At 46.9% G+C, this 20,057-nt stretch overlaps 1 protein-coding gene across 1 annotated transcript in view; it reads left to right on the top strand.

The window, feature by feature from the left end:
- CCDC146 (coiled-coil domain containing 146) overlaps positions 1-20,057 on the top strand; it is an 897,036-nt gene that overhangs the window by 443,906 nt on the left and 433,073 nt on the right. Inside the window, exon 9 of the mRNA XM_069229681.1 lies at positions 5,571-5,757. Within this exon, the coding sequence (XP_069085782.1) occupies positions 5,571-5,757 (187 nt within the window). The remainder of the gene's footprint in view (positions 1-5,570; positions 5,758-20,057) is intronic.

The following is a 20,057-nucleotide window of genomic DNA, read 5'->3' as shown; positions in this document are numbered from 1 at the left end:
ACCTGCTGGATTCATTGACCCCACTGGGTTGAAAGGGACCATCGCCTTGCCACTGATGTCGCATCACCTTCCCTGCAACTGTAAGCAACCAATGGTTGACCTCCCCTGCCTGGCAGTAAGGAACCAATGCCTCACCTACCCGGTAGCAGTAAGGAACCGACGCCGCACTGGCTCCAGCGACACCTAACCTCCCTGACTCCGTGCAACATCTTTGTTTCCTCATTGTTTTCCAAGGTACTGTGCCTGGGGTCCCTGCTACTCCACGAACTGCCCGCACTCCCTCACGAGTGGCATCAGACTAATGGATATGACTCCGTCAAGACGCTGTGATAGCCCCAGTTGGAAATAATGTGTTTCTAAGCGCTTTACTAAGACTTAATCTCTGCAAATTAAATTTGTACCTTTACTTGTGTATTTTTGTTGTTTTTTATCTTGTTTTACTCAGATAAATTTGGGCTATTTTTCTAAGCTGGTGTGGAGTACTTTTGTGGTGTTTTCATTGTGTTACTATGTGTGTACAAATACTTTACAAATTGGGTCTGAGATGAGCCTAACTACTTGAGCCAAGCGACCAAGAGGGTGAGCAGGGTATATCTTAGCTGTGTGACTCCCTTACCCTGACTAGAGTGAGGGTCCCTACTTTGACAGGGTACAAAATACTGGCAACTAGAGACCCAGTTTCTAACAGTGCCAAAGGGGTCCCTAGTCCCCTGCTTAAATTCAGTGGAGGAAACTGGCTGTCTATACGGTGCACTATTATGAAGTACAGAGAGTCCAGTGGATCCCCAATTGGTGTGCAGAGGCAAAAGTAGATAGGTGTAATGCTCTGTGGTAGTGTGGGCGAGCAGTTAGGCTTATCAAGGAGTTGTGTTAAGCATTTGTTGTGCTCACAGAGGAAATAAATGAGACACACACTCAAACAATAAATCCGAGATCAGTTTAGGAAAATAATTATTTTTAGATATATTTCAAAACCAAGAACTTCGTAATCAGGTAAGTAAACTTTTAAGAATAAATACTTTGCAGTTTCAGAAATCAGCACAGTGTAATTTCCAGTGTTATCCTATGAAGGTGAACAATGTTCAGCAAACAGTTGGCGACTTACGAGGTCAAGCTCAAAGGATCAAAGGTAAGTACTGGGCACTGATCAGACCACACCAACCAGTCACACCGGGCGGCACTGGGGCGGCCAGCTGCAGTAAGACGTTGGGTGCCCAGTGGTTCTCTATGGGAGTTAGGCCTCCTGACAAACAGGCTACAGGCTCTGGCTGGAAAGAAAGACAGGGACAACAAGTAGAGAGGTAGTAGACTTGGGGTGCTTGGGGACGTAGGTGTACCTTTGGTCCTCTTCTCCTGTGCCCAGGAGCGACAAATGCAGGCGTGTCCTTAGGCATCAGGTTTTCTCATCCGGGAGCACTTGTGGTCAGGGGCTCCTATCAGTTGAGGCTGCAGGCGTCGTCGAGGAGTACACCAGGCGTGGACCCAGGGTATACTTGTGCTCTTAGAAGCCGGTGGACTTCATTGACAACAGTGACCCGCCCTGGATCGTGTCAGAGGCAACGTGTGCAGTGGTTGCTGGAGGTGTTGGGTTTTCTCACTACCATTCTGAGGGAGAAGGGGCCTGCATGCAGAGGCTACAGGCATCTCAGTGGAGTCCAAAATAGGTGAGACTACACTGGACTCTGTCTTTGGACAGCTGGGAAACCACATTGGCACCGTTTGTTGGCTTCACCTCGGGTCCTGGACGTCAGGTTCAGCGGTCACTTCAGGTGCAGGTTTCTGAGGTTCCACCAGCTGCAGAGTTTTTTCCACAGAGATACTTGTTGCAGAGCAGGTCCGCTGCCCCCGAGAGACTTGAGTCTTTATTGAAGGTGGACGAGTTGGCGTTTTGTGCACAGTCCTTTGAGGTCAGCAGGCAGTCCTGGATGGTCAGCTGATTCTTCTTTTTTCCTCTTCCTTGGTGCAACTCTTTTTTGTCCAGGTCTTCTTAGGTTGTCGAAATCTGAGTTCTAGGTTTCCAAATTCTCAATTTAGGGGTGTTACAGGGAGTGCTAGGTGGTAGCAAATGGGCTGACCACGTTTAGGGTGACTACACCCTCTTTATGACCACATCATTTGGGAAGTGGGCATAACCCTGACCCTAGTGGCCTAATTCCTTCCCAACAAGATCGAGGAATTTAAAAGGTAGTGACTACTTTAGCTCGTCCACCTTATGAGTGGGACTGACATGAAGTGGGCACACTTCCTAATCTGCTTAATCTTCCCACCTGTGCTGCTGCCAAAATTGGGGTCAAGAAAGGGGGGGGGGTCGGTCATCTCTGCCATCTAGAGAGACCTGGGTTGCATTTCAAAGGCGGCAAGGCCTTTGAAGCTCCTCCCCCTGGTATGTCCATCCTACTCTGGATGAGGTGTTATCACCTCTGCCCAGAGCAGGCCTTTGTTCTGGGCCTTCAAGAGTGTTGGCTTTCACCTTACGGGGCAGAAATCTCTCTATGGTGGCTGCACTGGTTTTACCAGTCAGCGAACACACCAATAACTGGGTAAGTTTTCATGGGGCCCCGCTAAGGTGCCCTCCGGGTGCAGGTAATAGTAAATCCAACAGTGGCTTGAGTGTGAGCCCACCAATATGAGGTATTTGATACCAAGCATCCCTATATTCAGAGAAGCCATCATGCTGGGGAACTTGTAGTGACCAGTGTCCAGCTCATGTATTAAAATGGCTTCCCTGTTCACTTACTATGTCTGAGAATCAACAGACATAGCAAGAGCATATCTGCTCATGCAGGTATGCCCTCACATGTAATATAATTCACCCTGCCTTTAGTGCAGGAAGGCCTGCTAGAGGGGTGACTTACATGTATTCCATTCAGTGTTAAGGGGACATGGCACAAGGCTGTGTGCCATGTCATGTTTTCATTTTAGTTCTGCCCCAATACACGCAGACTGCAAAAGCAGCACTGGGTCCACTAGGTGAGAGGGTCACTGAGGGTGGCACAATTCGCGCTGCAGCCCTCAGGGGCCTTTCTTTAGTACCCCATTCCCTAGGTACCAGGGGTACCATTTACTAGGAACTTAAAGTGAGCTCTAAATATTTTGCCAATTGGGAAAAACTACTCTACAGTTTTGGGGGAAAAAGATCTGGCACTGAGGACCTGGTTAGCAGGAACTCAGTGCACTTTCAGTCGAAATTACACCAGAAACGAGGCAAAAAGTAGGTTGGGGTGGTGACTGTCAAAAGAGGCACTTTCCTACAGGCAGGCTATGCAGCGACCCCTCCTTGATGATGATCTTTCTGACTATCTCATCTGAGAACTTTTTGTACCAGTAACTGTAAAGGAAATGTGCTTCTGACAAAATGGAAATCTTTTGTTCTAATAGGTAACTCCCCTCCAGAAAGAGAGCGCCTCTCGGAAATTCATGAATGTTGAAACAGCTCCAGGAAGTTCTGCGCCACACTAGGCTTCTTGTGGTTCCTTTTTAAAAACAATATAGTGTTAGTCTTGCTAAAAATGAAGGAGTTTGCCCATAGAACCTAATTTATAAAATGTGCATAGTCTAAGATGCCCCAAGGAGTGAACATGCACTTAACGAATACACATATTATATATCACATGCTGTCTGAGTTTTGCAACTGTTGATGATAATTGTCTGCATCATGGTTTTCTGCTTAATAAAGTTGGAGAGGAAATTACGTTGCTTCTAGAATTTCACTTCACGTGTAGTGAAAGAGAGATGTCGAAGGTTGTGTTAACTAAACATTTATCCTAGAAAAACACTTGTCCACATAAAACAAAATCTCCGTTTTTGCATTAAGCCTTTCCTGGGAAATATTTGTTAGTAGAATCATAAGGTGTAGTTCTGAGAAAGACCTGCAGTGGTACAGGCCATTTCAGTACATCTCTGAAAAAGCCACTGTGTATTGTGACATCTTCGGAAAATGCCAAAACGTCTCTTTTTAGGGGTCTCCTATGGACTCCAAACCTCTGGGTGCTCTCGGTGGCTTCATTAGGAGAGCACCAATTCAATAAAAAGGCAGATTCATACCCTTGCATACAATCACTTACTCGACTTCTGCCAAGTGCTTGCCTCCCATCATGCCTTTTCGTTGTGAGCAAATTGTACGATGGAGGCTTCTTGTTGTGCACTCGCAGTTCCTCTTCACCAAAAGAAAGACACAGCCTCCAGTTGTGGGAATCTCATGCACTACTCTTCCATCAGGTAGGTTGATCCAACCCATTTATAGGTGTTCGGGGTATTAAATTTGTGAATACGTTTTGTAACAGCACCAGCCTGAAGGGTGAAACAGAAAGGAATGCCAGTTTGATAAAAGGGCCTCCAGGCATGTGTGGAACTGTGGCATTTCTGTTGGTCATGTTGAACTCCTTTGTCAAGTTTTCCTTGGGTATGTTTCACCCTAGTCATTGCCCTTTGATGATCTCTGCTGACTAGTACCTGTTAATCTACTTTGTCCAGTTTTTCCTCTCAGTGGCCTGGCTCTTGCTATCATCTGGGAGCTCCTTCTTCAGCATGGCAGGAAGGTCATGAAGAACATCTGGCTCTTTCCTCCTATAATCCACAGTGCTCTAAGCTAAATATCAGCCGTGTCCATTATTCCTCGCTTCCCAAGAATTTGGGTACATAAAGTTCTGGATATTCTTAGTGCCTTGTTATTAAAGGATTCTCAGGAACTCGTGCAACACTAGGTTCATTGCCAATAGTAACCAAACCCCTCTTTTCTCTTCTTGAGCCCTGGATGCACCGTGTATTTTTTGTGTTCCCTTCTCTATACTTTTATACTATCCTATTCTAAAGTGCCCAAGTTGCTATCCTGCCCATTGATTTACTTTATTCCCATTGCATTCCATGACCAGGTTAGACCCTTTAGAGTAATTTTCTGTCACTTTGCACTTTACTTAAGATGTGGACATAGAGCATAGCCATAGCTTCCCAGTAAATTGCTAAGTGGCATTTACTTTGTCACTACAGCGCCCTGTGTTGTAGTGGTGTTATCTTTGACAAAGGGTAGGGGTGACATATGTAGAGCAAAAGAGAAGATGCACATTAATAGCTGTGCCGAAGCTATTGTGTCAGGTTGGAACAGAGTGCAATGGAATAAAGCTGAGGGACAGAAGTGGGGAAGAAGACAACTACATGAACGCTGGAAAATCATGGGTAAAGCAATAAAACTGTTGAGCATGAGTTTCCAGCAGAGGTCCAACGATGTCCTTTCAAAGCCAGGTTTTTAGGCTATCCATGTAAGTTACTTTTGTATAAAAATTAATTTAAATGGAACTCATTTGCATAGTCAGTGGTTATCTTGAAAATCTGGTTCCCATGCAGTACATTTGAATGGATCTAATTTGCATAATATGTGGTTCTCCTTATCATTTGGCTCGGATCCGTCCCACTTGGACCTTCATTCTACATCCCTTCTTCAGTTGGCAGAACAGATTTTGCAAGATTCTTGAAATGTGTATAACAACGTATTACTGTAAATCATGCTCTTATTTGAAACAATTCCCAAAACAACCATATTGAATGTTTTTTTGTTGTTTCCATGCAATTTACAGGGCATCTATAGATCTTAACCTTCGTCACTGTCTTATGGAGAAACATATGCAACATGAGTCCCTCACTCGTAGACAACGCGAGAAGGAAAGGGAATTGCGAAGTGTGAAGAAGGCAGAATTCCAGTTGAAGTTTGCCCAGGAAGCCCTGTCGCATACACAGGCTTTCCATCAGAAATTGAAACTTGAGGTATGTCATGCCCAAAAATCTGTATTGCATCCAGACTGGTACGGAGGGGTCCAACCCCTCTCTGTAACTGCTGTCCTGTGTATTGTAAAGCTGTAATTACCAGGCACAAAATGCATCAAGAGCAGAGAAAGGTTGCCGCGAGGTGCTCAGTTTTTTTATTTCCATTTCCAGTGCAAGGTGTCAAATAGAAGGCACACGTAACTTTAAACGAACTAAATACAGGGATAACCTAATGCAAATTATGTCCTTTAAAATGCAAATATGGTCATACTGAAACATATTAATATTGCTAAGAGAAAGAAAACCCTCGTGTTTGAGAGTGTTTAAATTTTGTCAAACCAACAGTCACATAAAACCAGATGGGATGCTCTTATGGGGAGGGAACTTATGGACACCCATGTGTGGGGATCGCTGAGCATTGCCACTCACCGCATACTTGGCAGAGAGGCACATTACAAACTTCTCTGTGACTGGTACATGTACCCCTACATAAATATTACTCAACGGTGAGCCCTAGATGCAGGGGGGAATGTGGAGGAGGGAGACCTCGCCCACATATGGTGGAGCTATTCTAAAGTTCAGTCTTCCTGGATGCAGATGTAGTCCATACTATGTGCCATTCTGGAATGCCTACTACAGGAAGATTTCTAATATGTACTACCTGGAGAGGATGCATGCTACCAAACCAAAGGTGATGAAATACTAATATGGAATTGCCTGCGGGCAGCTAAAATTACGACTGCAGCTGTTTGGAACAAGAAAGACTATTGTGCTATTACACAATTATATTTATGCCTATGGAATTTTATGACAATGGAAAGAGTAACCTATGCGGCAGCAGATGACATTAAAGCAATTCATGACACTTGGGTGTGATAATTATGGGAGGGGATACCATACCACCCCAAGATATCATCCTTGATTATAAGCCTTGAAACTGTTCTAGAACCGTTTACAAAAGGAAGAGGACAGGGCCCTCAAGCTAACTAGAAATAAATGAATAATATTTATTTATTGATTGTAAGTGAAGCGGAGTCAATGAAGTATCTAATGACGAAGAGCAATGCCACACTTACAATGTTTTTGTTTTCTCTTACTTATTTCTCAGAAGGGGAGCAGGGCGAAGGGAGTTCAGAGGGTTTATAAACATTACAACTGCAGACACGGATATACAATCCGTTGCCAGAAGGGTGAAACTTATGTAGACTTTTTTGACCTAAGAGCTGAATCTGCAAAGAATTTGAATGTGCTAATTCTCACTACTGCTCAATAAATATGTTTTGTATGAAAATTGAAAGTAGCATTTCCCATTATTGTAAACCAAGCCTAGATTCTATATTCAAGGACTTTTCAAACCTTACAGTAGCTATGGGGAACCACATGCAACACCTCAAAATGTCATTTCTGTGCAAGTGATACCTGAAAAAGGCTGAAAAACAAAGCCTGTGCCATTCCTTTCAGTGTTCTGAGAACAGCGTAAACACTTTAGCAGGGAGACCTACACAACCATATGACTGTTACTAGTAAAAGTCCTCCTTTTAGAAGCACACATGATTGATTTTAATTAAAAAATCCCAGAGGTTGGTGTGAAAATGATACATTGCAATTAAAGCTCAAATTATGGGGGCTTTCTGGAATACTTGTCCAGAGGTCACCCATACTTGTACTAGGGAAGTTAATGACTTCCTGTTTTACAGGTTTATATCTGCATGACAATAGGGTGCTCAAGGGGTATGAGGTTATGAAAAACACATGCCATCTCCTTGTGGGAACAATCACTGTGGCAGACACCAGATAGGAAAATTGGCATGAGCCCCAAGTTGAAAAACAAAAGTGAAGCAGAGGAGCGGCTGTCATGTTATGGGACGCATTGCTTAGCAGTGTAGATGAACTGTGAGAGACAGACACCCAGTTTTATAGTATTCAGAATGCTGGTAGCTTTGAACAGCTCTCTGCAGTTAGTATTTCCTCTAACTTGGTCTGCTTATCTGGTTGCTGCACTGGGTTGTCCAGTCTGAGATTCTGTGTATAATTATGGTCCTCAACTGAAATGGTTGGAGGGAGAGCGCTGTTGGGATGGACATTTTTATTAACATCCCATATCTGAGTGCCTTAATGAAATGTAAAGAAGCCATCAGATTGTATGGATTTGTGGGACTAGCAATGATGTGCTTTATTAGTCATCTGATGTGTTTAGAAATGTGTGACAGATCTCTTCAGTTATTTTGGTGATGGCTGTTGTTTTTGCTGTACGGTGCTGGTGATGGACAGCCCTCAATAGCAGATGTGTCTTAGGTGTCTTAGATGTCTTAGATTAAATTAAGAGGTATAAGTTCCAGTTTGGTGTTCACCCCTGTGTATTATGATTTTAGTATTATTGTGGGCCATAACTGTTATATATCGAAGTACATAACTATATAATGCCATAGTGGACCACAAGTCAGCCCTTCTTAGATTAACTGCATATCGAAAGCAGTTTGCTGGGTGAGTTGTTTGCAATTCGTTGGTTGTAAGCAGAGTATTGCGCTTAAGAGTGTGACTGTTTTTCTGGGCTCTGTTGCCGGAAGTGCAGTTATGTAGGAAATAGCCATGTTTTCAACTGTCTTCGGAAGTGTTTGTGTGCTCCTGGATGCTTCTAATGCTAGGGGAAAAGGAGCCACTCTGCTGGTTGCCCCACCTCCATTTCCTCTACCTGACTTCACAGCTCTTCTGCATAACTGGCAAATTAAAGCTGATGAAAGTGTTCCTCAGAAGGAAGAGTTTGGTGGGACTGGGGAAAGGTATAAGAAAGGCACACATATGGTGATTATGTCCCATGCAAAAAATGCCAACAGGCTGGGATTTTACCACTAGCAAGTCACACACCTGGGGCCATATTAAGAGTTTAGCAGGAGACTGAGGCCACACGGCAACTCTTTGCAATTCAGGCAGTGAAAAGCACAACAAGGCTGTCCATGGGGGCACCTGCACTGCCCATGCCAAGTGTATGGGCAGTGCAGGGGTCCCCAAACGGCCCCCAGCACCCAGTCTCTGCCAGCCTTTGCATGGTGATGGAACTGCCATGCAAAAGCCGGCAAAGAGGGGACTCGTAATGGCTAGGGCAGCGCTGGTTACAGGGCTTCCCTGGCATATTGAGACTGCCAGCACGGCCAGGCTGTCGACCGGCAGCAGCCTGGCAGTGCCGGCTGTCCAACTATGGCAGCTCTGCCACAGTTGTAATATGGCAGTCGGACTGCTGCTTTGGCAGTGGTGTGACCGCCACCACGAGTGTGGCGGTCTGAAGACCGCCACACACGTAATAAGGGCCCTACAGTGTGCAACAGTGAAATCACATAGAATATACGTAAGGAATTATACATTTCCACCCACCCTGAGAGAAAGGCTCAATCTCTTCTTTGGATATCTCTTGACTTGCATGTCAGTATTTTATACTAATGTTGCAGAAATGGGCAGGCTCCCACCTCTAAAGAGTTTCTAAATACAACCTAAGTGCACAGTCCAAAGATTTAAGTAGTTTATAAAGGGGTAGGAAGTGTCTTCTTAGAAGAATTAGAACCAAAATTATTAGGATACAATCAGACATACATTGGCCTTATATAGAAAATATACTGAGGTGTAACAGGTGTGTGTTCCTGCCTTTTCCTCCGTTTCCACTCTAGGCCACTTTGCTATTGCATAAGTGGCCCCTGAGGCTTGCATAGCGCCTTCTGTAATACAGAAGGCATCAATGCTAAATGTTCTCTGGTGTGATCCCAACATGCAGTGCCCTTTATTTGCATGTTAACATGGACCCATGCAAATGAGGGAATCAATTGCCTTTGCACTCTTATTGTATTACTGATGCAGGCAAAGAGGCCATTTCAAATGATGAAGTGCAGTGATTGTCCCAAGGGCAACCCCACGCATCATCTGCAGGTGGGTGCAGTCACACTCTGAAGTCACACACTGCACTCGCCTGCAGGGGGATCTCTGCCCACCTTTCACACTCAAGCTGGGTTGCTGCCTGCGAAGTGAAAAGCAGACCAGCAGCTTTAAACAGATGTTTGCCTTTCATTAGTGTGCGTTTCCCAGTGCAGGCATGGGGCCACACTTGCACTGGGAACAGTGCACTGTCTCGGTCTGTGTCCAGTGCATCTTTTAGAAGTGCCCCATGGCACAAACAGGAGCAGTGTTTTCTATATGGAATACTGATTCCTGCGTCAACCTGGTAGTATTCTTGCTAACAACTTGAAAAGGGTTTTGCTTCTAACCAATTAACACCCCAAAGAGGAAATGTTATTCATTAATCACGTGGGAGTCAAAGCTTCAAGCATAGATGGATTGATCGAAAAGTGTCCAGACAAGGTTTCTGAAAGGGATATTGTGGATAACCAGCACTTCTGATTATGGCTTTCAGGGGAGTATTTCTCCCCAATGTCAACACGTTTTTCACAACACATTTGTCTATAAATAGCTATTAACACATGGGGCCAAGTACATTGACGTAAGGATATTTTTTTTTAGAACATAGTTGTTGAGTTCTGCTGTTTCCAGCTTACGACATCTATAGCAGTAGGACACTTGCAAGACCCACCACCCCTGCAAAACATTTGGCGAACAATGAACCATTTCACATTTTCCACCATTCTTTTTAGGTTTGACTCAAAGGGCCTTAAAATCTTCTTGTTAATTGACATAATTTTACCAGATAAGTGGGAAGCATATCCAAGTACAAAATAAAAGGCCACAATTTGATGTACATTTTTGTGGAAAAATAGCCTGTTCCTGTTGGCTGGCCAGAGACCGAATACAGGTCTTTATCTAATTTAATTTTACTTGTATCACACTTTCACCAAATCACTTTGCAGCCTACGTGTGAACCGTAGATAAAGTTGTTATGATTCACAGATATGTATAAATTTGGCAATTGACAATCCCAAAGTGAAGCAGTAGTCACATTTTTCGTCAGCAACATTTTTATTGTCTTTACAAGAAACATGCGTGCAACACAGAAACACAAAAAGAAAAGGCCTGGAGTGAACTGGTGTCCCTTTTCTACCGTAACGTACTTAACCTGTTAGCTCCTGATGCTTTTTCATCTGTATTGCTTATACCACTTTTGTGCTTAGGCCTTCATAACGTTTTTCTTACAAAAAAGTATTCCGACCAAATGTGTGTCCTTTTTCCCAAAAGTCTTTGAGGTTCTAAAGGCACCCATGATTTATGGAGTACCTGGAGGAGGCTAAAATGTAGCAATTATTTTGGTTTTTTTTTTTCTAAGTGGTAATCCATTTGCTTATTGTTTAGGGTTTCAACATTTTTGCAGTTTGTGGTTGTAACAGGTATTAAACCCATGGATGAACCTGGAAAGGTATCCATTTCTGAAAACTATGCAAAATTGCAAATTTGCCAGGGGGTAATTTGTGCAGATTTCTCATGGTTGTCCAAAACAATCTAATCACTGAAATAAAAAAATAAAAAAATCAGGCAGGGAAAATTAGCAATTGGTGACATTTTCATCTGTGATTACCATATAAACTCTCGAAAATGATAAAGGGGAGCAGTTAAATGCGCAAAATGTGGTCTACAGAGTGCAACGAAATCCACATGTTTATGGAGTGCCCAGCGATTAACTCATTTTCGGAAGAAGTGGGTAAGAATGTTTTGATAATACTGGGGGTAGATATTAAGGTAAACCTCTCTCTGATTATTTGTGGAATAATGGGTCTAAGGAGTGGAGCAGAAATACAAGGAAACTGCTTTTTTATTCTTTACTTTTAGCCAGAAGGGAAATTTTCCGAAAATGGGTAGAAGAGACATCGCCTATGCATGCAGATTGGCTTGATGCACTCTTTTGCACTTTGCAAATTTTTAAGACTGGTGGTGTTTCTAAAAGGAAGACATTTTGGCTGCCTTTGGTGGAGTGGGTGGGGAGTCAACAGTGTACACAGGGCAGTATAGGCAATTAGGCTCAACGTCTGTATACTGTCCAATGAGTACACCTTACTTCTGCTCTTTAGCTGTGGTAGTAATGTAGCTCCTCTAACGGGGCTAAGGGAGAGAGGTGCTGCCTCCCTGGTCATGGTCAGCTCTGTAAGCGAGAGGGTGTTAAATGATATGGCTCAGAGAAGGCCTGGAGTCTGAGGTGAATGAAGACAAAAAAAAAAAAAAACATTTTCATCTGTACTTTTTTTTCTCCAATGCTGAATTCACAAAAGTAACATGCCGTCAGACCGTTCTGGTTGTAGGGATATGTCATGTTGATTGTCCAAAAACACCAATACCCAGAGCTAACAACTGAGCTGCAGCTAGGAATCATTTGTCATTGTGTACCAATCATTCTGATGAATACAACTACCTGTGGATTCCTCACATAATGAATTTTCCCTATGCGCCAGCATCCGAAGGAAATTTTCTTCTATCTTTGCACGTCAACAAGGACGTCACAATTGCCCGACTCCCCCGCAACGCCGTCTGACGTCATCCAGGCAATAAGAGGTCCTGGCAGGCGTGCTGACGTCAGTTTCCTTTTTTTCCGTGCCTTCGAGTGACGGTTATTTCTTGGAGGGTCCAGGGTGCAACTGTAGCTCTGTGATACTTAGTTAATAATGTGTCAGCCACAAAAATCTGGGTTTAAACCCTGCAGGGAGTGTGGAGGCCGTATGTCGGTTACGCATCCACATAACGATTGCTTGTGGTGTCTCAGTTCCGATCATGATGTCGGAGTGCGGTTCATGTCAGCGGATGAACCCCAAAGCACTCAGAGCAGGAAGCTAAGTTGTTCTTGGTGAAGTCGAAGAAGAAGGAGAAACATCATCATCGAAGATCTTCTTCTAAGTCTTCGAAGTCTCATAAGAGGCATCGTCATGACTCCCGGCGCCAGCATGGTTCACGACGTCGTCAAGTAAGGACCGGTCCCTCTCAAAGTCGCCGTCAGCTCGGCGCTTAGGGTTGGGAAGTTAGCCTGACTTTGACACCTCAGCCGTCAACACCTCCTGCTTCTCTGGCGCCATCTGTTTATGAGGTCAAACCTCATCAGAGTCCGGATGTCTCACCGGCGTATTCGGAGGTACCCAAGCCTATGCCTGTTCCACCTCAAGCACCGGTGCCGCAGGAGTACCCGGCGTTCCCGGCGCCAGGTACGGATCCAGACGCATTTTTAAATGCAATGTTTAATATCTTCACCCACATGTCCCCGGGCGGTGGATCTGCTGGACCTTCAGGTCCCATGGCATTTGACTTGGGTGTTCCTGGTCCGTGCAGACCGACGACCTTCATGCCTTTGTGGCCTGTGGGAGGTGCTGGTTCGGCACCAGTACAGGTGGCGTTGCCTAGAAAGCCTGTGACGCCGACAACTTCTGCTGCCCCAGCGCCGATGTTTTCACCTCAGCTTCAATCGACGTCGGAGAGGATGGTCCATCAACCCACGGCGCCGATGGATCCCCCGTCGGATGGATCCGATGATCGACGCCAACCAAGGTCTTCGGCGTCGATAAACACCTTGTCGACTCCAAGAATTGAGGCCAGACTGCGCTCCAGGAGAAAAGCTCTTCGACTGCTTGAAGAGCATGATTATAGGAGACAGCTTCTGGAAGAGGGTGAGATCGGAGAGCCCCTGGGGGACTTACAGGGCTTGGAATTCGCCAGTGGTCTGGACACTTCAGCGGAATGGGACTTGGCTTCGCCAGGGGAGTACACAGAAGAGGCAGCATCGTTTCACTCAGTGGTGAGGAAGGCGGCGGATTTTCTTGACCTTCCACTTCCCGCTGCTGAAGTTAAGACTAACATCCTCACTGAGGTATTGCACCCTGCTTCAGCTGTGGCGGAACCGCTCCTCTCCTTTTAATGAGGCACTCATGGATCCAATCTTGGAGGTGTGGAAAAAGCCTGTGTCTTCGGCAGCAGTGAATAGATCTGTAGCGAGAAGGTACTGAGTGGTTCCTGGGGACCCAGGATTTCTTTCAAAACACCCGACTCTGGAGAGTTTGGTGGTGCAAGCCTCATGTTCTTCGCCTACAGCTCCCGGGTCCTTTCCTGGGGCCCTTCAGACAGAGAATCTAAGAAAATGGAACAGTCCCCGAAGAGAACTTTCTCTTCATGTAGTATGGCTCTAATGTCGACAAATAGAACCTGTGTCTTGGGCAGATACATCTATGCCCTCATGGAGGAGGCCAAGACTGCTCAGACTGGATTGTCAAAGGAGGTTCTCAGCCTTTTGGCTGATGCACAGGCGGCGGCAACTCAGGTCATCCAGTCAGGGCTAGACACATCTGATTCAGTGGCCAGGGCAATGGGCACATCCATAGCGACCAGAAGACAGGCCTGGTTAAGGTCGTCGGGATTCTCTTCCGATGTACAATCTACCCTCTTAGACTTACCTTTTGATGGAGACAAACTCTTCGGAACAAAAGCTGACTCTGCCTTGGAACGGTTCAAGGAGAGTAGGGCTACCGAAAGATCCTTGGGCTTGCAAGCTTCCGACTCTACTCCTTTTAAGATCATTTAGGAGGTTCAGGGGGTTTGGACGTGGCTCTTCCTTTTGGGGGAGATTCCAGTCAGCAGGACAGCAACCTAATGCTGCTCACCCCTATAGATCATATAGGGTGCGGGTAGGGTTCGTACGAGAGGGTCCACCCACAGCACGCTGCCTCTTCCTCCAGGGGGGTGCAGCACGGAAAGCAGCCTTAGTCCTCCATCAATCCCTTCACATGCATCTCCTGTGGGGGGAGGTTATTGCGTTTTCTCCATATGTGGGAGTCAATAACATCGGACTCCTGGGTCATCGATGTTGTGGGGAAAGGCTATGCCCTTCCTGTAGGAAGTTGGCTCTGTATGTACTATTTCAAAGTAAGAAATATAATGCACAGAGCCAAGGGTTCCCCATAGAGGTAAGATAGTGGCAAAAAGAGATAATTCTTATGTCTATTTTGTGGTAGTGTGGTCCAGCAGTAGGCTTATCAGAGGTTAGTGTTAAGCATTTGTTGTACACACACAGGCAATAAATGAGGAATACACACTCAAAAGACAATTCCAGGCCAATAGGTTTTTATATAGAAAAATATATTTTCTTAGTTTATTTTAAGAACCACAGGTTCAAGATTTACAAACAATACTTTAAATGAAAGGTATTTCACTCAGGTATCTTAGGAACTTTGAATTATCACAATAGCATGTACAGTTTTGGCAAAAATGGCAATAAGCTATTTTAAAAATGGACACAGTGCAAAAATCAACAGTTCCGGGGGGGGGAGGGGGTAAGTATTTGTTAGGTTCACAGGTCAGTAAAGCACTTACAGGGTTCAAAGTTGGGTCCAAGGTAGCCCACCGTTGTGGGTTCAAGGCAATCCCAAAGGTACCACACCAGCATCACCAGGGCCGGTCAGGTGCAGAGGTCAAAGTGGTGCCCAAAACACACAGGCTTCAATGGAAATTGGGGTACCCCGGTTCCAGTCTGCCAGCAGGTAAGTACCTGCGACTTCAGATGGCACACCAGGGGGGTTTTGTAGGGCACCGTGGGGGACACAAGCAGGCACAGAAAGTACACCCTCAGTGGCACAGGGGCTGCTGGGTGCAGAGTGCAAACAGACGTCGGGTTTGCAATAGGATTCAATGGGGAGACCCGGGGGTCTCTTCAACGATGCAGGCAGGCAAGGGGGCGCTCCTCTGGGTAGCCACCACCTGGGCTAGGAAGAGGGCCGCCTGGGGGTCGCTCCTGCACTGGAGTTCGGTTCCTTCAGGTCCTGGGGGCTGCGGGTGCAGTGTGTTTTCCAGGCGTCGGGTTCCTTGAAGCAGGCATTCGCGGTCAGGGGGAGCCTCTGGATTCCCTCTGCAGGCGTCGCTGTGGAGGGTCAGGGGGGTCAACTCTGGCTACTCACGGGCTCGCAGTCGCAGGGGAGTCCTCCCTGTAGAGTTAGTTTTCCGCAGGTCGAGCTGGGGGCGTCGGGTGCAGAGTGGATAGTCTCACGCTTCCGGCGGGAAACGTGTGGTCTTTAAAAGTTGTTTCTTAGTTGCAAGTTGGTTGAACAGGGCCGCTGTCCTCAGGAGTTTCTAGGTCCTTCTAGATGCAGGGTAGTCCTCTGAGGCTTCAGAGGTTCCTGGACCCTGGGGGCCGCGTCGCTGTTGCAGTTTTTCTCGAAGTGGGGAGACAGGCCCGTATGGCTGGGGCCAAAGCAGTTGGTGTCTCCGTCTTCTCTGCAGGGCTTCAGGTCAGCAGTCCTTCTTCGTCTTCAGGTTGCAGGAATCTCTCTTCCTCGGTTCTGGGAGCCCCTAACTACTCAATTTAGGGGTGTGTTTAGGTCTGGGAGGATAGTAGCCAATGGCTACTAGCCCTGAGGGTGGCTACACCCTCTTTGTGCCTCCTCCCGGTGGGGAGGGGGTCACATCCCTAATCCTATTGGGGGAATCCTCCATCTGCAAGACGGAGGATTTCTAAAAGTCAGTCACCTCAGGGGTTGTCCTGACTGGCCAGTGACTCCTCCTTGTTTTGCTCATTATCTCCTCCGGCCTTGCCGCCAAAAGTGGGGGCAGTGGCCGGAGGGGCGGGCATCTCCACTAGCTGGGATGCCCTGTGGCGCTGTAACAAAAAGGGTGAGCCTTTGAGGCTCACCGCCAGGTGTTACAGTTTCTGCAGGGGGAGGTGAGAAGCACCTCCACCCAGTATAGGCTTTGTTCCTGGCCACAGAGTGACAAAGGCACTCTCCCCATGTGGCCAGCAACATGTCTGGTGTGTGGCAGGCTGGCAAAAAACTAGTCAGCCCACACTGGAAGTCGGGTATGTTTTCAGGGGGCATCTCTAAGATGCCCTCTGGGGTGTATTTCACAATAAAATGTACACTGGCATCAGTGTGCATTTATTTTGCTGAGAAGTTTGATACCAAACTTCCCAGTTTTCAGTGTAGCCATTATGGTGCTGTGGAGTTCGTGTATGACAGACTCCCAGAGCATATACTCTTATGGCTACCCTGCACTTACAATGTCTAAGGTTTTGCTTAGACACTGTAGTGGCATAGTGCTCATGCACCTATGCCCTCACCTGTGGTATAGTGCACCCTGCCTTAGGGCTGTAAGGCCTCTAGAGGGGTGACTTATCTATGCCGTAGGCAGTGTGAGGTCGGCATGGCACTCTGAGGGGAGTGCCATGTCAACTTAGTCATTTTCTCCCCACCAGCACACACAAGCTGGCAAGCAGTGTGTCTGTGCTGAGTGAGGGGTCCCCAGGGTGGCATAAGACATGCTGCAGCCCTTAGAGACCTTCCCTGGCATCAGGGCCCTTGGTACCAGGGGTACCAGTTACAAGGGACTTATCTGGGTGCCAGGGTGTGCCAATTGTGGAGACAAAGGTACAGTTTAGGGGAAGAACACTGGTGCTGGGGCCTGGTTAGCAGGCCTCAGCACACTTTCAAATCACAACGTGGCATCAGTAAAGGCAAAATGTCAGGGGGTGACCATGCCAAGGAGGCATTTCCTTACACTTCCCTTTCGGGAGATTCCCCCTCCCATCCCTCCCCGCCCATCCTTCTGTACAGAAGACCATCTCCTGTTGCTACAACAGGAGGTTCTAGTCCTTAAGTGAAAAGGTGCAGTGGAGTTGGTCCCAGAGCAGGAGAGGGGTCAGGGTTGTTATTCCAGATATTTCCTGATTCCCCCAAGAAGGATGGTCGTTTGAGACCAATACTGAACCTGAGGATTTTGAATTGGCTCCTCAAACACGAGAAATTCGAAGTGCTGACCCTGGCACAGGTACTTTTGGCATTGAACGAAGGAGATTGTATGGTGTCTGTCGACTTGCAGGATGCTTACTTTCATATCTCTATACTCAAGTCGCACAGGAAGTATCTCCGGTTTATGGTGGGATCGCAACACTATCAGTTCCATTTGGTCTTAGTTCAGCACCTCGAGTCTTCACAAAGGTGATGGCAGTGGTTGCAGCAGAGCTCAGGGGGAGGGGGGGGATAGCAGTATTCCCTTACCTGGACGATTGGTTGCTCAAAGCCAAGTCTCCCGAGATCATGCTGCACCATCTGCAGATCACAACCCAGTTGTTGTTCGATCGGGCTTTTCTGTGAACGTGCCCAAATCTCACCTAGAGCCCTCTCAACGCCTCCTGTTCATAGGGGCAGTACTGGACACAACATTGAGTCAGGCCTTTCCTCCGCCTCAGCGGATTCAAGGCATTCCAATGTTTCAGAATGGAGCGGTCGTTCAAGTCCTCAAGGTCCTTCGGCTGCTCGGTCTGTTCTCTTCTTGTATTCTGTTGGTCACTCATGCACGATGGCACATGAGGGCTCTTCAGTGGTGCCTCTGCAGGCAGTGGTTTCAACACAGAGGGGATCTTGAGGAGTCGATAAAGGTCTCCTTGGACGATGCAGCGGATCTACAATGGTGGGCTGCGAACGGCAACCTTTCCCAAGGTCAGACGTTTTCGCTACCTCCTCCAGTGGCCACAGTTATAACGGATGCCTCCACTCTAGGGTGGGGAGCTCATCTGGGGGACCTGGAGATCAAAGGTCATTGGTCTCCAGTGGAACAGATGTTTCACATCAATCTGTTGGAATTGCTGGTGATAAATCTGGCTCTCAAGGCCTTCCTCCCTTCCCTTCGCGGTCGGTCTGTCCAGGTCCTGACGGACAACACTACTGTGATGTGGTATATAAACAAACAGAGAGGAGTGGGGTCGTACCTTCTCTGCAGAGAAGCTCTGGTCCTGGACACAGGACCATCGGATTTGCTTAGTGGCAAACCATTTGGCCGGGATTTTGAACGTACGTGCGGACAGTCTCTGTCGGCTCATCTCAACCGATCAAGAGTGGCGTCTTCATCCAGACCTGGTCCTTTACATCTTCCGGGTGTGGGATATCCACAGATAGACCTGTTTGCCCCTCGAGAGAACGTGCACTGCCCCTCGTTCTGCAGCCTCCAGTATCCGGTGCAAGGAGCGCTGGGAGATGCGTTTCAGAGGTCCTGGTCCCGCCAGTTGCTTTATGCATTTCCCCCATACCCTTGATCCCTCGGGTACTGAGGAAGATTCGCCAAGACCGGGCCCAAGTTATCTTGATAGCTCTGGATTGGCCAAGAAGGGTATGGTACTCAGATCTCCTCCAACTCTCTCTGTGCCCTCCGCTCCGTCTCCCTTAAAGGGCAGACCTCCTCTCGCAGTCGCAGGGGCAGGTTCTACACCCCCACCTCCAGAGCCTGCATCTTCATGCCTGGAGATTGAACGGGGCAATCCGAGTCCCTTTTCTCTCCCGCCAGAAGTGGTGGACGTTATTTTATCGGCCAGGCGACACTCCACCAAATCTATCTATGCTAGCAGGTGGGCTAAATTTGTGACTTGGTGTGGAGAGAAGCAAATTGATCCCTTACGTGCCAACTTATCGGACATTTTGTCATTTGCGTTATCCTTGGCGCAGAGGGGTTGTGCAGTCGCGACGGTTAAGGAATACTTGTTGGCGCTGTCAGCCTTTTTGTGTCTACCTGACCAACCTTCCTTGTTTAAGTCCCCATTAGTTTTGAGATTCATTAAGGGCCTAACTAACAGGTTCCCTCCCACTCCATTTATTATGCCTCAGTGGGACTTAAACTTAGTACTGACATTTCTGATGGGTTCAGCGTTCGAACCAATGCATTCATGTCCCTTAAGGTTATTAGTTTTAAAAACTGTTTTTCTAGTTGCCATTACATCTGCTAGGAGGGTGAGTGAGCTCTAGGCACTTAGCGTAAAGCCCCTGCACACTTCCTTTTATGAGGGCAAGGTGGTGTTGAGGACCAAGGCGGCTTTCTTACCGAAGGTTGTTACACCCTTTCATGTAGGACAGTCCGTTACACTTTCCTCCTTCTATCCTCCACCTCATCCGTCAAAGGAGGAGGAGAGACTACACCGACTAGATCCGAGAAGAGCATTGGGCTTCTTCGTCGACAGGATGAGAGAGTTCAGATCGGAAGATCAACTCTTCAGTTATGTGGGGAAGAGGGAAAGGCAAGGCGGTCCACAAGAGAGCAATACCCAGGTGGGTCATTCTTTGCATCAAATTGTGGTATTCTCTGGCGAAGAAGAAACCTCCTGTTCGGATAAGAGCCCATTCCACCAGGGCTAAGTCGGCTTCTTCAGCCTTGGCTAGAGGTGTTCCTGTGGTTGACATCTGTAAGGCCGCAACTTGGGCATCCCTCCACACTTTTGCTAAGCATTATTCTTTGGATTCTGAAGTCAGGAGGGATGGCCATTTTGCACGGTCCGTGCTGCAGGATTTCTTGGTTTGACCATTCAGGCGCCCACCTCCGAGTGCAATACTGCTTTGGGACTCTATTCATTATGTGAGGAATCC

The sequence above is a fragment of the Pleurodeles waltl genome, chromosome 4_1 (assembly GCF_031143425.1).
Source record: "Pleurodeles waltl isolate 20211129_DDA chromosome 4_1, aPleWal1.hap1.20221129, whole genome shotgun sequence".
Taxonomy (NCBI): domain Eukaryota; kingdom Metazoa; phylum Chordata; class Amphibia; order Caudata; family Salamandridae; genus Pleurodeles; species Pleurodeles waltl.
The sequence above is the reverse complement of the archived record's forward strand: the minus strand, read 5'-3'. Positions and strand labels throughout refer to the sequence as shown.